We start from the raw sequence: 26,236 nt of genomic DNA, 5'->3' as shown, positions 1-26,236 counted from the left end.
CTACAGCACCAATCACATGGTGACGTTTGCGGACGACACAACTCTGGTGGGTCTCATCACCAAGAACGATGAGACCCACTACAGGAAGGAGGTCAACCTTTTGACCACGTGGTGCAGAGACAACAACCTCTTGCTGAATGTCATCAAAACAAAGGAGATTGTGGTTGACTTCAGGAAAAGCCACACTGTGCACCCACCACTGACCATCGATGGTGCTGCTGTGGAGCGAGTGAGCAGCACCAAATTCCTGGGGGTGCACATCAGTGAGGACCTCTCCTGGGCAACCAACTCTGCATCACTGACGAAGAAAGCCCAGCGGCGCCTCGACTTCCTCCGCAAGCTCAAGAGAGCGAAAGCTCCCGTACCCATCCTGAACACATTCTACCGGGGCACCATTGAAAGCATCCTGTCCAGCTGCATCACTGTGTGGGGCAGTAGCTGCACTGAACACAGCAAGAAAGCACTGCTGGTAAGATCATTGGTGCCCCACTCCCTTCCTTGCAAGACATTTACACCACCCGCCTCAACCGGAGAGCGACCTCGATTGTGAATGACACCAGCCACCCTGCACACAGTCTGTTCAGCCTCCTACCCTCTGGAAGAAGGTATAGGAGCCTCCGTTGCCGCATCACCAGACTCAGTAATGGCTTCATACACCAAGCTGTCAGGAAGCTGAATTCTCTCCCCTCACTCCCCCCAGCCATATCCTCCAGTCTGACAGGAAGCTGAAAATCCCCCCGCCCCCCTAAAAAATCACTCAAAACTCTGCACTTTAATCACTTGTATTCACTTGTTTAAAATTGTATGACGTATTTATAGTATTTATATATATATAGTATTTATAACAACTGTACGTGAATCTTTATGTTTACTTAGTATTAGGAAATGTCTTGTCTTATCTGTTGTGCCTGTGCACTTTTATATGTTTCACCGTGGGAAACGTCCTATCGATTCCTTTGTATGTCTTAACATGTGAAGAAATTGACAATAAAGCTACTACTACTACTACTACATACACACATATGCACACAAGCGCTGACTCATAGGTGGTTGCCCCACACCCCATCACGTGACACCACTGCTTCCCCTCTCATTGCTCGCTACACTACACAATGACCGCTCAGGTGCTGTGATTATAAATTGTGTGTGTGTTTGCCTCCTGCTGGAGTGAGTGCATGCAGCTGTGTATAACAATGTAATGTAACAATAAGTCGAGGCTCTTGTAATCCTCATGTCACGAATAACCTTGTGCAAAACATATATAAATCCTCAGGCTTTTTGTGAGGGACGTGTCCTGTGTGCTGTCCGCGAGGACACAGAAATGTCACACTGAAGAGCTGTTGGGCTGCTCCAACATTTAGGAGAATCGATGTTGTTTCGTGACATATCTTGTAGACGGTGCTGCACCCATAAATCTCCTACATTGTGAAACGCAGCGTAGAGGCCTGTTGAAGCAGTTGATCTTCTCCACTTTTTTTTTGTTCACACCAATCGTATTAATGCCTCTTACTCAACTTAACGTCTAAATTAAAATGTAATTAATGCAGGTGGCGTATGTTGCTTATTGTTAATGGTAAGATTTATTTGGAGTTGTGTGCCTGGTCCAACGTCCAGTTTGTCCCGTTCTCACTAAAGGTTGTTGTATAAAACGTATTCTCCAGTTAAACAGCAGCTTGACAATAGATTCTCCAGCATCGAATTCACCAAGGAACAGACAGTTGTTGTACAGCAGGAAAATCTAATTTAGTAAAACTGAAGAAGAGCACAAAACACAAGCCTTCGTAAGTACAATAATACATCCTTATGCAGTTGACAGTAACACAAAATTGGCAATATTGTATTAAAACCAAAGTAATATGAAGGTAAAGATGTTAATACAAATGTAAACAGTGGATGACTTATGGATGAAGTCGATTTAGTGGACTTTAAGGCGAGGATTGCGCGGATTGTAAACAGATTGTCACTCGTTTGTGGGCAAAAGGAACTTCCTGGAAGTCACTTCCAGTTACTCTGTGTGTTTACGATTAGCTTACTTCGTGCAGCTATTCACAAACGCCACTAGGTGTTGCTAGGGCAGATAAAATATACAAATACACTGGTTTCAACACAGTCTTTTAGCTCTGCTTTGGTCTCCACCTTCATGCTAGCTTTGTCTGCCCTCCGGTGCTCAGCAGGGAGCCTACAGAGGTTTTGTACAGGTTGTTCCTGCTGCTGCTGCAGTAGATGTGAGTAGTATGTGAGAGAGAACACATGTCATAAAAAAGAAAGAAAAATGAAAGAATGAGCTGGAAGGCTTAAAAGCGCTCGCGAGTGGGGGGGTTAATTACCTGTAGGTTCATCTAATTGTTGTTAGAAAACACAGACGAATTGTCGAGCTTTGAGATTTGTCTTGTTTCTACAATGTTCAAAATGAGGGCCGGTTTATATTCCCACTGTACTGATAATAACATATTCATGATACAAGTCACCGTACACAATATCCATGCAACTGGGATTGTGTGCTAGCGCTTGAGAAGGAACCAAACATCAAGCTGGCCTCGCTCTGTCTCTCTGTCATGCTCACACTCACACATAATTAATAATGAAGAAAAGGAAGGTGCAGAGACGGGAGGAGGATGGGGGGGGGGAGAGAGAGGAAAGAGGAGTCAGGAGCTCCTGCTCAGCATCTCAATCAGAACAGAGATCTTTCTTTCTTCTTTCCTCCGAGGCCTCTTGCAGCACATTTGTTCAACAAACTGATATCCGTTCGGTACGTTGGTGATTCACAGAGAAGTGACTTAAAAAAAATGTCACTGTGAAAATGTTTCATCATCAATAAGGTTTGTGACACACAACAAGGTTCCACCTGTGTGCGGTATCAATCGTGAGCAGCAATGGCCGCCGTAGCTGAACAGACAAAGAAAAAGCATGAAAGCCCTGTTTGATTGACAAGCTCCGTGCAACAAGAAATAATTAGAATAAAAAAACTACAATATTCTCCCGAATTTGAGCTGTAATCTCTTTTACATGTACATGTCATCGAATGAGACTCCTAGAACATGATTTACAGTAGATTAGAGGTTGACTACCGTGTGTAGATAAGTAAATGATAATGCAGGTTGTCTCACGGTCCGATCAGCGCCTCCCCCTCACCGAGGGAATGACAGAGTGAGACAGGCGGAGAGACAGGAAGAGATGAAAAGCGTGGGATGATGCAGGCTGCTGACTCATCAGACCAATAGGGATTATCTGTGTGTGTGTGTGTGTTTTTTATTACCGCATGATGAAAGCATGATGGAGGGAGCAGAAGCCCGAGCAGACTCGTAGCATGTCTGTCGAAGCAGCGTGACCTTGAATGCATAATTTGTGCATGACTTCATCCAACCACATCCACGTGGGCTATTGGATGTGACGTATTCATGGTAACAGAAACATCCATTATGATGAAAAATAAATCATGTTCACCATTTTAGAATGAAAACCACTGATGTCCTGAAGAGAGAGTCCCCTTGCATGTTTGTTTGTTTGTTTGTGTATTTTATTCAGTCAATAAAATCAAATACAATACAATATTATTCGATATAATATACAAAAGAGAAAGACTGAAAAGGTATAGGTAGAAGCAAAAAATGCTTTTAAATTCCTATCCTAAATTAAAATCAAAATAAATCAGAAAATTTATATAAAATAAAGAAGAAAAACAAAACAAAATATATTTATATATAGTACCACATACATCTTCCATATAAATACGTTTTTAATCACATTTATCACTCAATAATTGTTTTTTAAATAATTCCCTTGAAAACCAAAAAAAGGTCATGTCATGGATGCTCCGTGGGCACACACAAAAAACAAGGGTCAGAAATAATAACGAATGGAATGTAAACACAGAGCGTGCTCCGTGTTTTTCACGGCGCATTGAGGGATTTGGGGCTGCAGGCCTATTTCATTTGACTTCTCTAACTGTGAATGTTGGTAAAGTCAGTATTAGAAGATTCAATTCAGTTTATGTTGTATATCACAAATTACGAATTATCCACAGAGGGCTTCACAGCTTTTACACATACGACATCCCTGACCTTTGACCTCACATCTGATCAGGAAAAACTACCAAGAAACAGAAAACCCCCTTTCAGGGGGAATAAGGGAAGAACCCTTCAGGAGAGCAACAGAGGAGGATCCCTCCCCAGGATGGACAGAAGAATACAGTAGATGTTAGGTTACCAGAAGGAAGTATTTCAGAGTTACATAAACACATTCAATGAATGTGACATAGTGTATGAATAATTCGTAGTAGGCATGAACCTGCCATCAGGCAGAAGGAGGTAGAGAGGGGGGGTAGGGCTGCATTAGCAGGGCCATGGCAGGAGGCATCAGACACAGCCAGGTCCCATGGACCCTATGAGACGTTAATAATGTGTGATGGAGAGATGTAAATGCATCCATAAGTAAAGAGTGATAAGTATAAGTATAAGATAAAGCCCTACTGCACATTTATTTTCTTGAGCAAAGCTAATAATACACATGTTGCAGCGTTAGAGAGAGGCATTATCAGCACTATGTAGGCTACTTAAATATACTAAGGCTTCAAATTGTAATGCTGGAACATTTTATGCACCATATTTTAATTGTTATATGTTTTGTGTCAAATCTGAATCGACAACATGATCAGTAACATTTCTTTGTCAGGTGACTACAATGTTGTCCTCTGAAGTATATACAGGACTGTCTCAGAAAATTAGAATATTGTGATAAAGTTCTTTATTTTCTGTAATGCAATTAAAAAAACAAAAATGTCATGCATTCTGGATTCATTACAAATCAACTGAAATATTGCAAGCCTTTTATTCTTTTAATATTGCTGATTATGGCTTACAGCTTAAGAAAACTCAAATATCCTATCTCTAAATATTAGAATATCATGAAAAAGTATACTAGTAGGGTATTAAACAAATCACTTGAATCGTCTAATTAACTCGAAACACCTGGAAACACATTTTCAAATGTTTGATTTTGTTTTGCTGTTATAAATCTTTTTTTTACTTGGTCTGAGGAAATATTCAAATTTTATGAGATAGGATTTTAGAGTTTTCTTAAGCTGTAAACCATAATCAGCAATATTAAAAGAATAAAAGGCTTGCAATATTTCAGTTGATTTGTAATGAATCCAGAATGCATGACATTTTTGTTTTTTTAATTGCATTACAGAAAATAAAGAACTTTATCACAATATTCTAATTTTCTGAGACAGTCCTGTATATATATATATATATTGGTATATATTTATATTTATTTATGTATTTATATATATATTTATATATATATATACAGTATATATATATATAAATAAATACATATAATTTTTTTTATATATATAGATGTAGTATAGTGGCTCTTGGGGCCTTTTGTAAGTTATTAGTCGTACATCGAGCTATAATAGTACCCTTGTAGGGTAGTTGTACTATACTACCCCTCTGTATCTGTACCATGTGTTTATGTTTCTGTCGTCCAATGCATTCGTAAGTTGAGCCCACTTCATCAAACTAACCAGATATTACTCCATGTCACTCTAACAAGTGACAGATGGCTCCATATTTGAGGTGTTTAAAGGTTTGCGGTGTACTGTCAGTGAGTCTATATCAAGCCGGGGAGGGAACATCCAATAGACACCTCTCAGCCGGCTGCCGGCGGTAATTATGCAGCATGGATATGACACGATGAGTGAATCACTTCATCGAAGTGGCTCTTCGCTGCTCGGCTGAATCGAAGCTTTTAAGATGACGGCGGTCATATTTTCTGTCCCGCTCTGTCGGTCACTACACCCCTCAGACTCTCTGAAGATACACCCCGCGGAGGACAGCTTGTGTGTCTGCCAGTGAATACACGAGTCTTCACAAAGGCTTCGCTGTCATCTGACACCACACAACTACATAATGTGTCTTGTTTATTATGTAATATTAAGTTTTGAGACGAAAAGATGGACAACTCCCAGACGGTCAATCACAAGGTATCCACGCCCTAAAGCATAAACCTGCTTCATTATGTATTTTACTCTAAATGAGACCATAATACACTCAATGAACATCATGTTTTTTTTAAGAAGACTTGAAACTAGAGATTCAGACATACGCTCATGTTTACAATGCTGACTGAGGGAATACATCAAGAGAGAAGTAGAGTCATTTTATAGACTTCTATACAAATTGAAGCTCAGGGGAACAGAGGAAATTGTGCCTCGTTGTGTTGCACGTGGTGAAAAATATTGATTAGTGCAGATTTTAAGTAAAATGTTCATACTCTTGTCTAGACTTGGTATTTTATAACTTTTTTTTCCAAAAGATTATTTGACAGGACAGCTTCCATTCGGACAACACGGAGCAGAAAAACTTCAGCAGATTGTTTCATGAGCATTATTACCTTCATTTTGTATTCATCATCATAGAATGAACATCGATAATCTGCAGATATTGCTGTATTACATCATGTTATCTCCGCACCGCTACGTCAACCTGTCAGTCCGTCTGGAATATTCCACCCTGCCTGTGAGCCGGTATTTATAATGTGACTGCAGGGAGGAACAAAGCAGGAGCCGGCGTGACTCACTCACACCAGGCAGTGGTGGTGCAATGTGAAGCACTTTAATAGATTTCAACTAGAATGGGCACTCGGTAGAGCGCATACCTTCGCATATCACAAGATTGGGCATTGAATTATGAACATTTTGGCATTAGTTGCATGCCAATTGGATAAAAATTGACCGTGCTATGGTAAAAAGAAGATGTTGACCTTTCCATGACCTTGACCTTAACCTTTGACCCGATTGATCCCAAAATCTAATCAAATGGTCCCCGGGTAATAACCAATCATCCCACCAAATTGTATGCGATTCAAGAAGATTTTGACCTTTTCATGACCTTGACCTTTGACCCGATCGATCCCAAAATCTGATCAAATGGTCCCCGGATAATAACCAATCATCCCACCAAATTTCATGCGATTCGGTTTAATACTTTTTTAGTTATGCGAGTAACACGCATACAAATAAATACACGGCCATCAAAACATAACCTTCCGCATTTTCAATGCGAAGGAAATAAGATAGAGAACGGCAGACTCCGGGGGCCACACTGTTGATGAAAACTGACCCCGCCTGCTGGCAATAAGTGTGCAATTTACTAACAAGGTTTGATGTCAAAATAAGAGGGATTAACACATTTAGGCAAAAGCCGTCCCATTTTACACTTTCTAAATCTAAACTGGGTATTAAATTACGTGAGCACCTTGCTACTGGTTTCATGTAATACTGATTTCATTCCATCTGCAGACGCTTTGCTCATTTTAAGTAAAAGAAAATTAGGATGCAAGAGTGCGGCTGTGAGCTGCAGCAGAGCCCACACCCAGTACCACCGCATCGGCTCCCATCTGCTGCCATCCAATAAAAGTGTTTCAGCGCACGCCGTCCCAGCGCCGAGTCTCCCCCCCGCTAGTATCCACCATCTGACCTTCTGTCTCTCCTCCCCTCGATGCTCCTCAGACCTGCTCCAGGCCACCCAGGAGGACACTGTGAACGTCCCCCTGATGGCCGACACGCTGATGGAGAGGGTCGGCAACGCCAGCTGGGTGGTGGTGTTCAAGGCCCTAATCACCACACACCACCTCATGGTGACTGGCAACGAGGTGAGGCGATGACGCACTGTTGATACACACACACACACACACACACACACACTGAATACATGCCTTGTGTTGGTTGCTGGTTGTAATGTCAGGTCGGCCCCTTTATCCTTAAAGGTAAGGGGACTTTCCCCCCAGCTGACCCGCTGACCACCACCTTAGTGGTCGTAGCTACATCAGGGTAGACACACACCTGCCTGCTTTAAAACACAATGTAGCAGCAGCACAGTTTAACCCACATGCATATAAATACGAGTTTGAGTGCAAAAAGGTGGAAATAACTGCATTCCTGTCACTCTTTTGATTTTTTTAATTGAAAGGAGGCATCAATTAGACATTTACAGATGTCTTTCAGATAAATGACATTGCATGCACAGATTAGTAGATGATGCTCATTTTAGTTATATACATATTTAGAGCAAGAAGTGTAAAACATAGGATAAACAACAAAAAAGAGACAGAATGAAACAAAAAAACAAAAAGAAAACTAGGGAGTGATCTATTCTCTATTGTTGTAACAGTTTAGCTCCACGCCTTCCTTTTTGTAATAGTTGCTTTCATCCTGTCACACCATCTCGTCAATCCAACTCCCCTCACCTGCCTCTGATCACCTCGTTAGTCCCTCATTCCCTTCACCTGGTCCTCACGCCCTTCTCACCTGCAGCCCATCCCCTCATTAGTCCCTCACTATTTAGCTCCCTCACTTCCACTTGTCCTCTGCCAGATTGTCTTGTGTTTTCGTGCCAAGTTCTCCAGTGTTATTAGAGTATATTCCTGACCTGCCTGTTCTGACCCTGCCTGCCTGCCCTGACCTCTGATTCTCTGCCCGCCCCTTCTTGGACTTGTTTGCTTCTTCGACTGATCTCCCGGTTTTGACCCAGCCTGTTTCCAACCAAAGACATTCATCTTTGTTACTCCTGTCTGAGTCGTGCTTTTGGGTCCACTCTAATAGCGTCGTGACATTACAATCTGGCCAAATCATGGACCCAGCACACCCGCCTGCAGCAAGCCGGTTTGAGAGGATCGAGGAGGTCCTCCAGCAAGAGCGGACGCAGATGGTCAGCTTCGCCGAGGAGACACGGCAGACTATGGCGGAGATGGTTAACCAGATAAAACAACTATTACAAAAAGGAAGGCGTGGAGCTAAACTGTTACAATTGTACATTCATTGATTTATGAAAATGAAATCAATATGAAGTGGTATTAGAACACAGATTTGCACTTCAGTGGCACTGGGATAGCACTTATTATGGTACTTTTGTAGTTCGACTGAGTTGAGGAAATGTTGCTTCCTGTATTCTTGTTGTTCTTACTTTATACTCTAGGTTGAAATGCACTTATTGTAAGTCGCTTTGGATAGAAGCGTCTGCTAAATGACATGTAATGTAATGGTATGTATGTTACCCATTTTTCCTAGTATGCCAAAAACTGTTCTCTTGTCGTTGACAGATTATCTTCTCCATGTTGTAAATGTCCATGTATTCAGAGTAGGGCTTCATGTGATAACCCTAACTTTTTGCCACCAGAAGTACATTTATTAAACATTTGTCTCTTTTTGACTGTTTGAGGTAAATACCCCAGATACATGGTCTCACTTTCCAAAGCTATTTGATCCTCAACAATGTTTTGTATGGCGGTGTGTATCCCTCTCCCATGACAACGGGGCAATCCCAGAAAATATGGTAGTGATAAAATCGTTTTCATCCACCAATTCATTCTTTTTATATGTATTTGTTATATTTCTGCCAGTCAAGTGAATTCATATTCTAACTTATTCAACCCCACAGAAGTATATTTAAGTTATTTGACTGATGGGGTGTCTGCATCCATTAATATTTTTAAATAAACATGTCAATAGCTTTAAATGAAGAGATGGAACAAGTTGTTTTAGATTTTGGTTTCATGGACCACATCGTTTGATGTCCGTTCAGAGTTTGGTTCTGTACGCTAACAAACGTCAGACCACAGTTAGCGACATTAGCTCCATTTAGCAACTAAGGATGCGGACGACTTGTTGAGTTGAAAGAGACCAAACGAGAGCAACAAGGCGACTGGACATTCACCAGGAGGAGAGAGGCATGAATGCTCCTGTTGCACCGCTGTCTGTTGGATGTGTAAAATGCTGACTATCACTTAAGAACCATGACATAATATAAGGTGACAATATGTCAGTGTTGTGTTCACAGCTTGTCACGCTGCCCTCAAGTGGCCAAATATCAATTAATGCAGTTTTAAACCTAAGGGAAATGAAAACGGAAAACACAAAGTTATAAGTAGCATTACTTCCCCCCAGTGTCCCCTCTGTAACGCCTTTAAACATGGTGGTGTTTGCTGCATGGCTGTACATGTTGACCTCCACAGCAGTAATGGAATTAGCAAAGATACTGGCCTTCTGCTTCCTGGTCCTGACCCTTGACCAATAGGTATGTCCTAAGAGCTGAATAAACCTCTGAATGGCACCAAGGGACATAAACAGATGCTCCTTTACAGCCCATCAAATACAGCCAAAGAGAGAGAGGAAGAGAGAGACCATGCAGGAGAAAGAAGGAGGAAGTATTGTGCAAGAGGAAAGAGCAAGAGAGAGAGAGAGAGAGAGAGTGCTGGAGTTGATGCAGATTGACAAGACAGGGAGTTGGCTTCCCAGCATGCATTGGGTGGAAAGCAGAGAGACATGTAATGATATGAAGATAATAGAATTAACCTCTGCAGTCGAAATAGCAATCTCATTTGCACACACACACACACACACATTTCTCAATGGACCTAAACGCTCAAAGGGACCATGTCACAACTGTGATTCATAACTATGTGACACAAGCCGATGTATGTACGCAGTGCTGCGTGTCAGAGCTTTGCTGCTGCTGCAGTGTCCCTGATGACAAGAACGTAGTGACTGAAGAGAGACCATGAACGTGAGAAGACGGTGGGAGGGGGGGAGGGGTTCCCTCCTTAAACCTCCCTCATGTGTGTATATTCCGTTTTGTGTAAATGCAGCCGCAGAATGAGCATCGTGTGTGTGTGTGTGTGTGTGTGTTGTAATCACGTTCTTGCAAGGGTGCAGAGAGAGCCGGTTTGTCTTTATTGTATTCGCTGATCCCCTTGTGTCTAATTCATATTCACACCCTCCCACTCATGAAAGCTGCAGCATTGCTCACTTAATGCTGGATTTCTCCCCAATCGCTGACGAAAAGCACGAGTAGAGGATCACACCTCTCATATTCATTCCACTTGCTGCTCCAGGCGCTTTCACAGGTTGAGTTCTGAACAGCCCGTTTGGAGACAGACCTTCCCTTTTTCATTTTTTAAAATGGAGCCATCTGTTTGAGTATGACCATGAAAACACATCTAGCCAGGACGGCTGGGATACAATGTGTGCATTCATATAACTGTGTGGTGTAAGTTATGGTGAATTCTCAGTTAATCAAATTTAGTTTCGTTGCTATATGTTTTCGTGGCATCTTGACTTTGGTTCATCAAGAACGCTGACGAACGCTTTTTCTTGCCTAAATTGGGAACATTTCCCCGTTTGTCATTCAGAGGAAGGGAACTAAACCCTGTGCACGTGTTCCCTCCTGCAGAGATTCCTGCAGTTCCTGGCATCGAGAAACACCTTGTTCAACCTCAGCAACTTCCTGGACAAAACTGGCTCCCACGGTGGGTAACGTTCCTCTTTCTCCACCCGCCCCTCCAGTCATTTTCAACCCCCCTTCATTCTGACCTTTCCTTTGTTTAATGTTGTGTTCCACTCTCTTACTTCCATTTAGTACATTTGACATGTGTTTTCGAGCAGCTACAATTCGTGCAGAATGAGCTTGAATGTCACAACCAGCCTAATCACTCATATATAGTCATATTTCTATCCCTCAGCTCCAGCGCCCATAATTGCTCCCGCTCAATTAAACCCATCTCCATAGTTATAAACACACAGTTTAAGAAGCCAATTTGATATTTATTTTGACATTTTAATCAGGATTACATTCAATCTAAACACGGGCTAAGGTAGGGTGACCAGACGTCCTCTTTTCCCCGGACTTGTCCTCTTTTTGAGACCTGAAAAATGCGTCTGGCAGGGATTCCAAAAACGTCCGGGATTTTGCTTCGTCGGATATTTGTGTTTCTCTGGGTCTTTCACAAACTATTACCCCTTACAAGTTTTTGAAATGGTATCTCCCTTACGTTCCACCTTCTTGCGCGAGCTCTGACCGTAGAGAGAACAGTCATTGGTCAACCGATCTCAGGGTTGCCAGATACACGATAATTATCCTCCAAATACGAACATTTTGAGCCTTTGGTACGATACTTCACCATCTCCAATCTGGCAACACTGAGCACCTTGCCGCCTCCACTAGTTGCATTGTTGTTTGTGCGGCATGCTGTACACCAGGCCTATTCAACTAGCGGCCCGCGGGCCGGATACGGCCCGTTTGAGTTTAACTACGGCCCGCAAGACTGCCTGCAAATCAGTATAGCTTGGTAAGAAAAAATAAAACTGACGGACACGCCTCTTTTATACATTGAGACATCTAACCCAGAGCCATTGAGGTTCACTGTTGCCTCAACCAAACCTGTATGGTTACATCTTTATGTTACGCACCCGTGTTGGTTGCCGGTGTTACACCCCTACTGGTTTTCAAACCTACTGGTTTCCCTACGCGTGCGTGCGTTGTGTTTTCTTAACATCTGCAGCGGGGCTCTGTCTCGCTCACCAGATTCGTCACACATTCACAAACATATTGCTGGAGATCTTCAAGCCACCGTTCATATCCATGTCGGCGATTACGATTGTATAAGTGAGCAGCGCATCACAGCCACGGATGAAGAAATACATTTTCGAAAAAATAAAAATAAAAAGATCGCCCCACCTGGTTTCGATCCCTTTCACGCAAAAGGAGTCTGCACTCAAAGACATGCAGTCTGTGTGCTGCGCCACCAGATATTATTTTCATCCCAAGTCATTTATATATTGATCCATTAAGTCACATTTCTTATGTTTTCATGGGAACAGTTTGGTTGAAGGGATCTGAAACAACTGGTTCCCTTGAGCGGATATTTACACTTTGAAACATGTTTATAGTGATGCTTGTTCGCAACACTTTTGCCACACAATACCGACGCATTTTCGTGTGTGACTGTTTACCTGTGGAAATATACATTACTGTTTTAAATTTTTAGCCATTATTTGATCAATATTCTGTGCGGCCCTCACACCCCCCGTGATTTTCTTATTCGGCCCACTTGCTACTGAAGTTGAATAGCCCTGCTGTACACTACTACTACCCCCCACGCTAGATAAGAATTGATGCCGCTTTCATATCGGTCTGTTAAATATGAAGTTGCAGACTGGAAGCAGAGCTAGCCTGATCCTCTAAATTGTATGTAGCTTTGTTTTGGTAGGCTACATGTTAAGCCAAGTTTTAGAGATGCTAGTAGATACAGGCTGTTTCCCTCTATTAATAATATTTGTGCTAAGCTAATCGGCTCCTAGCTTTAGCTCCATGCCTAGCGTACATGCTTAGGCTATGTAACTCTAAAAAAACTAGTACGCAGATTTCCCAAAATACTGAAGATATGAGATATGAATCCATTGATTACATTTAATCTCCCGTATATGTCTCACAGTAGAAGTATTTGGACATTTTGAAACTTTCCAATAGACAATATTGTCTTCATGTTGTGATTTAATCGGGGGGATTTATTTGTTAGCCTGTTCCGAGCCGACTCATCCCCTGCACTGAAGTGACAGACCGTCGATGTGTTTGTTCCTCAGGCTACGACATGTCCACGTTCATCAGGCGCTACAGCCGCTATCTCAACGAGAAGGCCTTCGCCTACAGACAGATGTCTTTCGACTTTGGCCGGGTCAAGAAAGGGTACCGATTTTTCAGCATTATTAATAACTTTACTTTGTTAGTTTAACCGGGACCTGAACATGCCCTCTTGCCCTGCGCATCTATCAGAATAACACACATCCCACTGGGGTGCTGTTAACGCGTGGGATGGATTTAAGCCCGGCGCTGGGCCAAGTGCATGGCTATAGAGCGTATTCACTCACGTGACCACAACAAACTCTGGCGGCCATGTTGGGGTCCCACCACAGCATTGTTTTGCTTGTTTGTATGCCGCTCTTCCCTTAGAAATGACCATTATATCCTGAAGGAGACACGATTTCAGTTCAAAGCGGTGTGCCTTGTGATTATACGGTGCCTCATTGTTGGATGTGGGACTAATGATTCAGAATATGGGTTTATCAGCTCAACAAGACAGGCTATGACTTCAACTTGTCATGCATCTACTTCGGCTTCACTCGGCGTATGAGCGTTACGACTGTTCTCATGTGTTTCTGTTGATGCATCGGGTTGTGGGCACGTTTCCATTGACACACTCGTCAATAATCTCTTTTTGATTTTTTTCGCCGAGCAAAAATCAATGTCTTTCACTTGCGCAAAAGGAACTGTGGATGGAAACTTGGGAGGAAGCCATGAACATGGCAACTCCGTCGGGCGATGTCTGCCTTTACTCTGTGATTCATTTCAAGGTAAAATAAAACACTGGCTCCATGGGAACAGCACTCAGCACGGCCACCAAACAGTCACTGCTGGTCCTGAATGAGCTGGAAGCGGCTTCATCAGACACTCGTCCTGGAGGCGGAGCTGTGCGACTACGGATCATATATGAACCCAGACACGGGGCGCTTGATGTTCCGACATTTGTGGTATTTCCACAACAAGTATAACGCAGAAATAGTTGTTAATGTCCCATGGTCGATAGCGGAGATGAAAACTGTTTTACAGGAATGTGACCGGGCTATGTGCTGGTAACTAGCGAATTAACCACAAAGTGTTGAGCGAGTAAAATCAGGTAAAAAAGCGTTGCAAATATTCAATTCCAACCGCTGAAATCTTTCTTTGGTAATGCAGAAGGACATGAGGTTGCTGGGCTCTCGCATAATCAAACAGCGGACACGATAGCCAGGTCAACTTCTTCTGACATTTAATAAGTGGGACCCCAAGATGGCGCGATTGAGATTCTGACGTCACGTGAATACGCTCTATACTGCGTTTACTGAGTGCAGCGGTGAATACAGAGTGGGTTATTACTCATAACTCATGCTCGCAGAGTGGACAGATCTGTTTCGCCGCCAGACACAAGGTCCCTCTGGCTACATGAGGAAAACTGCAGTCCACAGAATAGAGATCCGACACGTTTGTGGACAGTATGGCCGGCATACACGTGTTCCATGTGTTTAAAGACAGTAAATGAATCTGAGAGCTGCTGCTCAATTCTATTCGATTCAATTCAGTTTATTTTATATAGCCCAATTTCACAAATTACGAATTTCCTACAGAGGGCTTTACAATCTGTACACGTACGACATCCCTGACCTTTGACCTTATTACATCGGATGAGGAAAAACTTCCAAGAAATCGGAAAAAACCTTTCAGGGGGAAAAAGGTGAAGAAACCTTCAGGAGAGCAACAGAGGAGGATCCCTCTCCAGGATGGACAGAATAATAGATGTCATGTGTACAGAAGGAAGCATTACAGTTACATTCTCACATGTTCTACTTCTTTCCGACCTCCTTCGGGGCTCAGAGCCGACGGGGTGATGAGGACCATGTCAGTGGAGAAGCTGTTGAAAGGAATGCCCACCCTGCAGAGCCAGATCGACGCGCTGCTGGATTTCGAAGTAAGTGGATTTGCTTTTAGGGAACAAAGTCACTTTATCAGGTTACTGAATCCGCCGAGAGATAATAAGAGTGGATTAAAGTGGACAAGAAAAGGTGCCGGCAGTGTTCAACAAAGCTTAGCTCATCTATGTAGACTTGCCAATTATAGTCCCCTTTAACATCGAGGACCATTCTCACAAGGTTGAATTTAATTATGTCTCCTTTTGTTGAAACAAACGTGTATAAATAAGGTGGATTTCCACCTTCTTATTCCTCACAGTGTATTATACAGTCATCTATTTGGTAGACCTTCAACAGAAGGGCGAGAACAATACAACATAGACCTGCACTGATACATTCACACCAGTATTAACCTGTAACTATGTACAGTGTGTTTTTTGTACAGTGTTTTTTAAAATATATGTTTCATATTTCTATTATTATTACGGTTACTATTATTATTATTATTGTGTGTTTGTTTTGTACCACCCTTGACTCGGAGAACCCTGCAAAAATAATTCCGATGTGTCTGGACTGCTGGTCTTGGCACAGATGGCAAATAAAAAACCTTGAACCTTGAACCTTAACAATATCTGCTTTTGCTGAATTTGTTTTGCCTCTTTATTGTAATACAGCTTCAGTGAGTTTGTTGTCGCCCTTCAAGCTATTTTGTATTCCATCTGTTCATCTTTAACAATCCTCATCACGCTGCTCCTCCTGGCTTTTCTCTTCTGTCCACAGGTGCATGCACCAGAACTGAACAATATGGTGATAAACGCCTGCTTCCTCCTACTCTTCAAAGATCTGATAAAGTTATATGCCTGCTACAATGACGGCATCATTAACCTGCTCGGTAAGGAATCACTCTTCTCTCTGGCTGGAGACGCCCCGTGTGAAATGATCCTTGTTGTACCCAGAAATAAAGACTATTTGTCTCGTTTCGCTCGCAGCAACACATGCATTTTTCGATTAAGTGTGCAGAGTGATAGATGAACACTATATCAAATGAAGTAGTCTATACGCATCGGTACAGGTATTGTCACCGGTATTATAATTCTTTTAAATATCGGATATTTAAATAATCAATTAAAAAATGTGATTTCTTTGGTTTTCAAAAAATACTGTGAAATAAACATCAATGTGTAGTATATCAATATTTATACTCTCAATATTTTCCAATTTACCTAATATGTATGTTGCACTTATGACATTTATGGAAATACTGACAAAATAAATAAATCTTTAATATATTAAAGTTATTTTCTAAACAGTGAGCTCTGTGTTTGTGAGCAAACATTACTCCAACAGGAGTAAATAAATGTGTTTGTTTGCCACTGAGTGAGTTTGAGTGATATTTATGGCAACACCTACAGTGTGCGTGTGTGTGTGTGTGTGTGTGTGTGTGTAAAGTCAAGAACACGTCCCCCAGTGCGACGTGTTTGTTGACAGAAAAAACGAACATTAAATATCCCTTCGATGTGTTCTTCAGTTTAACGAAGCTAAAGTCTCACATTTGACATTTCTCTGTTCTCCAGAAAAGTTCTTCCAGATGAAGAGAAGCCAGTGTAAAGACGGGCTGGAGATCTACAAAAGATTCCTGACGCGAATGACTCGGGTTTCAGAATTCTTCAAAATTGCTGAGGTAGCCTTTATGACTGACCAGCAGCAACATCTGGTTCTGCTTGGTAACTGTTTGCACTGACATGCCACTCTCTTCCTTTATAGCAAGTGGGAATAGACAAAAATGACATACCTGAACTCACTCGGGTAAGATTAGCTCACATTTATTCATTTTCATTGTTATTCTGGATCCTTTCAGTTTTCTTGAAGGCTGCATGCTAACAAGGCGTGCCCGTGTTGTGTTTCCAACTCTACTGCACGTCCTGTGAATGTCTAAAGCTACCATCTGTTTGTTTCCCCTGCCATGCTCACTGTTATTGATTATAATATCCGTGGCATTCACTGAGAGGTGGGCCAACATGTTGAACTCTCTCTGAGTGCACGCTGCACATCGAGTGCTCAGCCAGCAGACAGACATCGGGCGCCCTGATGAAGTGGGACGATGTGACGGGGAGAGCTGATTGGATAGTGAGAGGTGAGAGTGTGCTGAGTGATGCGCGCGCCACTCGCTGTCTGTAAGCGCTGCGCGTGCAGACAGCATTTAACGGAGCGGAGCAGCGCGTGCGCTCTGATCGCTCTTTTAATGAAGTATCGATACTAAAAATATGCTAAATCACATCGTGTTTAACGTACGGGTACTTTGTTAGTATCGATACACCGTGCAGCGTGACAGCAGCAGATGTAGCAGACTAACATTCAAGCTAACCTAACTTCCCAAACGCTGTGGACATCTGAACCCTGATTGGCCGAGACGCGACACGTCCCATCAAAGATGTTTTATTGCGAAGAGCACCACTTCACATATTCTCCACGTCTCACTGCAATCTCAACGGCAGCGGGCCAGGTGAAAAAAATAATAAATCGGAACGCGTCTCTGGTATTGTTCAGGGGGCCGGTCCAAATGTGGAGGCGGGCCGTAGTTTGGGGACCACTGCTTTAAAGTCTCTGGATAATAAATGGTCTACCCTACTATTTAGTGACAAGACAAGCTTTTCAATTCAATTCAGTTTATTTTGTGTAGCCCATTATCACAAATTTCAAATTTGCCTCAGAGGGCTTTACAATCGGAACATTCACGTGCCCTCCCAGAGAGGTTGGTGATCAGGAATGCCACCTTGGAACGTTCGGTGGGGTAGGACGAGGGCTGGAGATCAAAGGTCAGGCCGCACAGAGAAAGGAAAGAGCGACATGTGGCAGCGTTGCCATCATACCTCTCGATGGGAGGAACTCGGGGCTCTGGCGGTGCTGGCCCAGCTGGAGACTGGGAACTGTGGCCGGCCTGCACTGGCTCCCTCTGGAGTTGGAGATCCCGAACCTGCTCCATCAACACACTCTGACGGTCGTGGAGACTCTTGCAATCGCCGGAGAGAAACTTCTCGATGTTAGATAGACGCTCCTCCTGCGTCTGGAGAGCTGAGTGGAACGCGCTGTCCTCTGCTGAGCTATTCATGGCCAGATTGTAGTGTTGTTTCGAGATGTGCCGACGCTTCGAAGCGTGTGTCGAGTAATGGAGGGGGCGTTTCCTCGAAGCGCGTATCGAGGCTTGCTTCATTTAGGGGAGGAGCCAAAAATGATGACGTCCGAAGCCTCGCTGCCCGGCTGTACCACGTGACTGCTTCGGGAAGTGGTTCAGATATTGCCGGGAGGTTTGACAGCAATATAAACCCCTCAGGCTCCATTCAACATGTGGGTTGTTGGTTGAGAGTTTGGAGAGTTTAGAGAGAGAGATAGTTTGGAGAGTTAGGAGAGTGAGGAGAGAAGGATAGGTGAGAAGATGGAACTGTTGAGAAACTGTTATTTCTGAATAAAAATGAATAAAATGTCCCTTGTCCTGTACATCACTGTCCCAGTTACACACGCATATTCAGTCCCCTCTTCCTAGTTACACACACACACGTTCACTGTCCTCTGCCTGCTTAAGCCCATGCCATTTTCCTAAAGTGACATAATATTATTAAACAACCTGCCATATCATATGATACTACCATTTTGGGAACATTTACACACACAGAATACATTCAAAAAATATTTTATTATGCACATATATGATAATTTATGTACAGAAATGATTTGGTCATACATTTTTGTAATTCATAGTCATTCCCAACAACCATAACAGACACAAAAATTCAATGCATCACATTATGTGGTTCAGATACAGCTGCCTGTGATTATACACTTGGTCAGTAGGTGGTTTCGTGAGCACATGAAGCTTCGAGAAATGAACCCTTTCTCGAACCAATTGGCTGAAGTGGTTCGATGCCTCATGAGGCTTCATCTCACCATCACTACCAGATTGTACTGTCACAGATTCACACGGGTAAGCTCAAGTGCAGAAGAAACGTCCGACTCTGGGTTTGAGGAACAAATGTTTTACTTGAAACCAGACTGGTCATGAGCGAATTGACACGAGGGGCAAAACACACAACAATCTGGCAGGGAACAAAGCAAAGACTGGGAGAATATATAAGGTGGGGAAACACAGGTGTGGGACATCAGGGATCAGCGAGACGGGAGTGGCTGGGGCAGGTGATGGGAATGACACAATCAGGAGAGGCTGAGGGCAGGTGTAGGGAATGACACAATCAGGAGAGGCTGAGGGCAGGTGTAGGGAATGACACAATCAGGAGAGGCTGAGGGCAGGTGTAGGGAATGACCAATTCCTGGGGAGACAGACACAACATTAACAGGGTGTTACACAAACTCCTATTCCAAGAGGAGGCATTACCACTCAACCCTCAACCCAGTTCACCAGCGTTTCCATTTAAGGCTTTTTCTTTGCGGGTTGTGATCGGTGTTGTCCTTCTTCTGGCCCCGTTCCTAACACGGTCCTCATTGTATCACACCCTTGTGTTTATTATCCGACAGGCCCCAGAAAGCCTTCTGGAATCCCTGGAGACCCACCTGAACACGCTGGAGGGGAAGAAGCCGTAAGTAGCTCAATATATGTTTATATATATATGTATATATAAATAATTATATATAATTATGATAATTATATGTTATTATATAATTATATTAATATAATATTATATAAAATAATAATAATTATTATAATAATATAATTATTATAATATATATATATCTGCAAGTCCTATCCTGTTGTTATCGTTTACCAGCAGTAACACGGAGCTGAAGCTTCAATAATCCTGTAATTATAGAGTTTAATGCTTCTTGCTATGTCACCTGGGGTTGTTGACTCTTTGGTCTTCGTTTTACTACGGTGACGGCTCTATTTCCATTATATTCTTTCTCCTCCCGCGTTACTTCTCTAACGTGTCGTTTCCTCTCTCTTTCCTCAACTCAGAGAGGATAGGTAAGTATTCTTATATAGTATTATTTACATTGCATGTAGTGATAAATATGTTTTTCAGTGAGTCTCTAGAAATGACCTCCGAGCAAGCGACTGACATTTTGTATCGTTGCAAACTTTAATTTGGCTCGTGAAGGTTTTTCTACAGAAAAAACTATTTTCCTTTCTATCCTGTTGTTCGCATGTTTGACCTTTTAAATAATTTTCATCACCATTATCACAAACTGCAACGATAAGCCTTGCTTTTCAGTCCATATTCATTTTCGTAATCATTTTACTGCAGTCGGCCCTGACTTCTCACAAAGCTTCAGACGCACGCCATTCAGAAACATTCAGCTCCCGCTTCCTGTCTGCAATGTTGATAAGCTTAGCTTTGTTTAAAGAGGAGCAGAGGCCGAGATGCTATATATATATTGACTAATTACAGATGGGTACTGAATGTAATTGCTTTGAAATGCTGGCTGCCTGAACAACTCCACAGTGATAGCTCAGCTGTCCCTTTGCCTCCATTAGCGTTCATCGTGTCCCTCATTAAACTCTCTGACTCACGTTCTGTCCTTGTCTCTGCAGGTCGCCCACTAAGGTAAGCTACGTTTCACCGTAATAATAATAATAATAATACATAAAATTTCTATAGCGCTTTTCATAGTACTCAAAGACACTTTACAACACATAATTTAAAAAATCCTAAAAGCTATGCATTAAAAATTACAATAAAAACAAACGATAAAAGCAAATAAGAACGTACAGAGCACACAATCACACAGTAAAGTTTTGAACAGGTGGGTTTTGATTAGTGATTTAAATGATGAAAGTTCGGTGCAGTCTCGGATGAATTTTGGGGAGAGAGTTCCAGAGGGAGGGGGCAGAAATGGAGAAGGCTCTGTCATAATGTAGCCTCACTAATGGCGGTCCTTACTTAAGTGTAGCACTTTTCAATGTCAAAGCACAGCTATTGAGATTTTTGCAGAGTAAGGGTCATTTGACTTCCTACTTCAATTCAGTTTATTTTGCATATTTACAAATTTGCCTCAGAGGGCTTTACAATCTGTACATATGAGACATCCCTGACCTTTGACCTCACATCGGATCAGGATAAAAAAAAAAAGTCCTTGAGATTTGTTTTACGTGGGAATTAAAGGACAAGTCCTGATCAAAGATAACAGAGATTCTTTACAGTGGTGTTGGATGCCAGGGCAATGCCGTCTACAGAACCCACATCACCAGATATTTGATCTCTGAGGTGTTCAGGGCCGAGTAAAATAACTTCAGATTTGTCTGAGTTTAACATCAAGAAGTTGCAGGTCATCCATGTTTTTATGTCTTTAAGACATGCTTGAATTCTCGTGAGCTGATCAGTCTCTGGTTTGATCGATAGATATAGTTGAGTATCATCTGCATAACAATGAAAGTTTATGGAGTGTTTCCTGATAATATTGCCCAAAGGAAGCATGTATATATATATATATATATAGAATTGGTCCAAGCACAGAACCTTGTACTACGGACAGGAACTGATTCATGTCTTGAATAGCATCAGCTCACTCTTTCTCACTCCTTCTCATGCGGCAGGATGCTCCGGTCAATAACAGCTCGCCGGCGCCGCCAGCTGCCGTCGTGGCGCCGGCCAGGCGTGCGCCTCCCACCCCGGGCGGCGGGCCCCCTGCTCGCCCCGGGCCACCTGCCAAACCTCCTCCGCCCTCGGTGACCCACAGCGCGCCAGCCCCCACCGCCACCCCGACCAGCAAGTAAGAGCCACGCAGCGGTATGACGACGTGTTTTAAAAACGGACCGCCTCCATCAACAGCCCCGCCCCTCCTTCTGTTTCTCTGTGTTTAGTGCTCTTGATGACGGGTTCTTGTTGGATCTAGACCCCATGTCCTCCTCAAAGGGCACAGCAGCGACTTCCTCCGTGACTGGATGGGGGGGTGAGGACTTTTGATTGTCGAGGCTCCGGCCTGTGTGATGGCCCCTGTGTTTTCACTGTAAACGTTACAAGAGGAGACCACTAGGGGAATAACGTCAGTAGGACGTACACAGGTTTTATTGTGTCCCATGTCACCTGTTCCTCTACATAATAATGTATTGGGCTGATGACACGCTGCTGGGTTACTACTGTAGGTACGAAGCTAGTCAGACATGCTAAAGATTGCAGCTTCTTCTATTCTTATATAGTACTAGATATTGATATCAAATATTGATTATCAATTAAATTCAGTTTATTTTATATAGCCCAATATCACAAATTACAAACACCCCTCAGAGGGCTTTACAATCTGTACACATACGACATCTCTGACCTTTGACCTCAATTCGGATCATGAAAAACTCCCAAAAAATAGAAGAAACCCTCAGCAGGAAAAAAGGGATGAAACCTTTAGAAGAGCAACAGAGGAGGATCCCTCTCCAGGATGGACATAATAATAGATGTCTCGATTGGCCAAAACTTGAATGTCCCTCAATAAATGATATGGCACACTTCAATTCCATCAAATCTTTCGTTCCTTTAACTCAAACCATTTTACTTGATATTAGGTCATAAAACGATGCGCCTGCAGAGTGATTTTCATATCACGGTCAAATTAATGGAAACGTTTAAAAAACGTATGCTTTGGTAAATAGTTGGCTAAATGTCATCAGGTCATTTCCGTAGTTTAAAATCATTCATTTTCTTTCACCTGTCTCTCTCTCTCTCTCTCTCTCTCTCTCTCTGTCTGTTGTGCAGATCTCTTGGCTGAGGGTGAGTACTCTGTTCACTTTCTACAGACTAAACTCACCTGACTTTCGACCTGACGTTGTCATTGTCTTTGCTTCAAGATAATTTCACCTTTAGCACCTGCTAAGTCTGTCTTCTTTTGTTCTTCATATTTTTCTTATTTCGTCTTCTTCATTTCATTTCATTTTCTTCTTAATTTTTTCACTCTTGGATCCCGGGGTTTTGTCCACCCAGCAGCTCCTCTTGCGCCCCCTGACGAGGCCTCCGAAGCTCTCCTGGAGGAGGGAGAGTCTGATGCCGCTGATGAAGTGGCTGCTGCACCTGCCGCGCCCAAAGCCGCCACCGCACCGGCACCCACCTCGCTGCCCGTCTCAGCTCCCGCCTCAGCCGCTGACATGGACCTTTTCGGAGGTCAGTCTGGTCCAAAACAGAACCAGGATGCTCCAGTTCATACTTGAGTACGAAGTTGGTATTTAGAGGATTAGGGGTAGATTATCACTCAAAGTGTTCATTGTAACCATATATTGCTACATTATAAGGCCACAAAAGGTCCACAGATGACACATTTATGAGATGTATGCAATGTGATATATTTGATGCAACATACAGCACTTGAAGATCCTGCTAGAAATAAGTATGTAAATGTACATTATGACATTTGAGTAATCCCACAGCCCCAGTGTGCCTCTCTTGTATTACGTCATATGTGAGCCACAGAGCTAAAAACAAAAGATAATGACATTATCTTAACAATGTCTCTTATGACACATTGTTGAGTTTTGTTTAAGAACACAAACTGTTGTTTGACGGACTTTCCAGAAACCTTGACCCCGGGTCGGTGTGTTCTAGCTGTGACTCACATGTCGTGGTTTCCTATCCTCACCGTTTTGCTCTGCGACCATGTGCACTAACCTGATGACATAACGGCACCGAGCAAACTGTGCATCATTTGTGGGACATCCCAAAAAATATGAGCCTGTATTGTAGATTACTTGCTTTTCTTTGGGGTTTTTTTCGAGGCTGCACAATTGCAAAAAGAGAAAAACCAACCCCCCTAATGAGTTCTGACATTAACGAGTTACAAACATTCTCCCGAGTGTTTTCTCTCGTGCGACTCAATAAACCCTCTGCAATGTCATTAATCTGCCATTATGACTGGTATTTTGGGGATTTGTCGCATTTTCCTTTTTTAATTTTGTATTCATCACCATGAATGATTGTCCCCTAAAGGCCTACTAACAGTTTCATAAATATATCTCAAAAAGATGAGTAGCTGGATTTCATTTGATGATATTTTGGCCCTTTAACCCCATCATCGTCGGGGAAGTATCCGCTGAAAAGAGACCGTTGAGTCTCTTTGTCACAGAGACTTTGCCTCGTCCATCCCTGAACTTTCCCCTCTTGTCACAGAGTACAAGTACCTTGTGACAACTCTCCTCATTTCACAAACACGTACATGCTGCCCTCCCTGAATGCAGCATTATGCAGCCCCCCACAACGCACCACGTGACTGATGCTTCAATCAGATCATCCCGGGCTGCATATTTCTTGTATTCTGTGCTTTTTTTTCCTGATGCTGACCTCTCATTTCTGTTTTCCCGTTCATTCCATCTGTTGACTCATCTTTTGTTCTTTACATCCATGTGTCCTGTCGGTTGGTCTGTTTTTTGCGTTCCTGCTGTTTTTCTTCTGCAATACCCCAGATGCGTTTGCACCCTCCCCAGGACACGGTCCTGCCGCCGCGGCCGCGGGCCCCGCCGCCGATGCGTTTGGTGGATCTGGTGGGTGACAAAACGGCCTCTTGTGCAAGTGTGTCAGTGTGTGTGTGTGTGGGAAAGCTGTTGTTTTTTGACAGTAGAACAAACTGTGTCACCCTGAATCCTGCTTTAATGCCCCAGTCATAAACCCTCTACTCCCTCATCTCAAATACTCGTCTTCCTCCTGATATTCAACCACTGAATACTGCAGTAAAAAGCACAGTGCAGCAAATAACTGCACGGTGGTGCCAGAATGGATACCATGGGTTTTTCATACCCTAACCCTGATACTACCTGATACTAATGATTACATTAATCATTGTCGAGCCTTTTTTAATTTTTCTTCTCTTTTTTTAACCCTCCTTCACATTTACTCACATATTTTACCCTCGGGGTCAATTTGACCCCAGCAATTAAAACCTCCAGAAAATTAATAGAATTAATATTGTTTCCCAAGTTTAAGCGTGAGGTACTTTATGTTTGTTTGTTGACTACCTACAGAGCCCTTTAAATATATAAAAAAGTTGATATTTCTTATATGTTTGACACAGTGAAAAACAGCCTGGGGTCAAATTGACCCCAAGGAACACCGACATTAAACATTGAATGGGGTCAAATTGACCCGAAAGGTAACAGGAGGGTAACTCCATTTATTCTCTTTAGCCGATAATAAAATAAAAGCACTTTCTTACGGTACATCTAATTTGTGCATCACATGACTTTGAACCACAGCAGTCACACAAACATTTAAAAATATTAAAAATGCTTCGGCATTTTTATTATTCGTCCAAACTTGACCTCCAGTCTAGAAAGGACAGACCAGGAGAACGTTTTCGATTGGTCGACTAACCTTCTCGGTGATAAGAGGATACGCGTAGCCTCTTAAGTGAGCCACGTGTCCCCGACATGAAATTTGTGTGGCAAAACACATCCGTACAGAAATGCATGGTCACAAGAAGATGAATCCTGCTGGCTGTGGTGAGTCTCTGACTTTTCGTGTTGCGCCACCATGAGGTCAATATTTGTATTTGACCAATCATTTGTTTCGGGATACAATAGCTGCACAATTAATGACATCCCCATCAACCTTTGCTTTTTGTGGTTAGCTATCGTTGGCATTCTAATAGCCTAATCTAGAGACATCAGCGTGTTAGCATGTTCATTGTGATGTCCACATGCTGACTTTAGCATTTAGCTCCGGTTAGCTTTCTGTTATTCAGCTTAAATACATAATCGAACCTGTTGGTAACAAAAAAAAGGAAGTAGCCAAGTGACGGAGAGTATACAAACATAACACAACGTAAAGTACTATGTTGAATGTTCTTTAGTAAACATGATGTTAGCTGTTGCCTTGGTGAGTGAAAACAAAGCTAACACTGGATTTAGCTACTTTTAATAGCTTGAATGGAAGCGCTTCAATATCCCCAACGAGAAAGACGCATCACTCCAGGTTTCAGTCTGTGGGTAGTTGAACCAAACAGGAAGTAGTTTCAATCTAAGAAAATAGC

At 42.7% G+C, this 26,236-nt stretch overlaps 1 protein-coding gene across 1 annotated transcript in view; it reads left to right on the top strand.

Annotated features, from left to right (window-relative positions):
- The window catches only part of snap91a (synaptosome associated protein 91a), a 58,383-nt gene that overhangs the window by 20,291 nt on the left and 11,856 nt on the right, over window positions 1–26,236 (top strand). Inside the window, exons 2-16 of the mRNA XM_056406019.1 lie at window positions 7,517–7,659; window positions 11,235–11,310; window positions 13,424–13,526; window positions 15,249–15,342; window positions 16,064–16,175; window positions 16,858–16,964; window positions 17,048–17,089; window positions 19,811–19,872; window positions 20,250–20,258; window positions 20,826–20,838; window positions 21,828–22,003; window positions 22,095–22,183; window positions 22,981–22,995; window positions 23,206–23,382; window positions 24,675–24,752. Coding sequence (XP_056261994.1) covers window positions 7,517–7,659; window positions 11,235–11,310; window positions 13,424–13,526; window positions 15,249–15,342; window positions 16,064–16,175; window positions 16,858–16,964; window positions 17,048–17,089; window positions 19,811–19,872; window positions 20,250–20,258; window positions 20,826–20,838; window positions 21,828–22,003; window positions 22,095–22,183; window positions 22,981–22,995; window positions 23,206–23,382; window positions 24,675–24,752 — 1,296 coding nt within the window. The remainder of the gene's footprint in view (window positions 1–7,516; window positions 7,660–11,234; window positions 11,311–13,423; window positions 13,527–15,248; window positions 15,343–16,063; window positions 16,176–16,857; window positions 16,965–17,047; window positions 17,090–19,810; window positions 19,873–20,249; window positions 20,259–20,825; window positions 20,839–21,827; window positions 22,004–22,094; window positions 22,184–22,980; window positions 22,996–23,205; window positions 23,383–24,674; window positions 24,753–26,236) is intronic.

Source organism: Pseudoliparis swirei, chromosome 22, assembly GCF_029220125.1.
Source record: "Pseudoliparis swirei isolate HS2019 ecotype Mariana Trench chromosome 22, NWPU_hadal_v1, whole genome shotgun sequence".
In the NCBI taxonomy this organism is placed as follows: Eukaryota; Metazoa; Chordata; class Actinopteri; order Perciformes; family Liparidae; genus Pseudoliparis; species Pseudoliparis swirei.
This window is presented reverse-complemented; position numbering and strand designations above follow the sequence as displayed.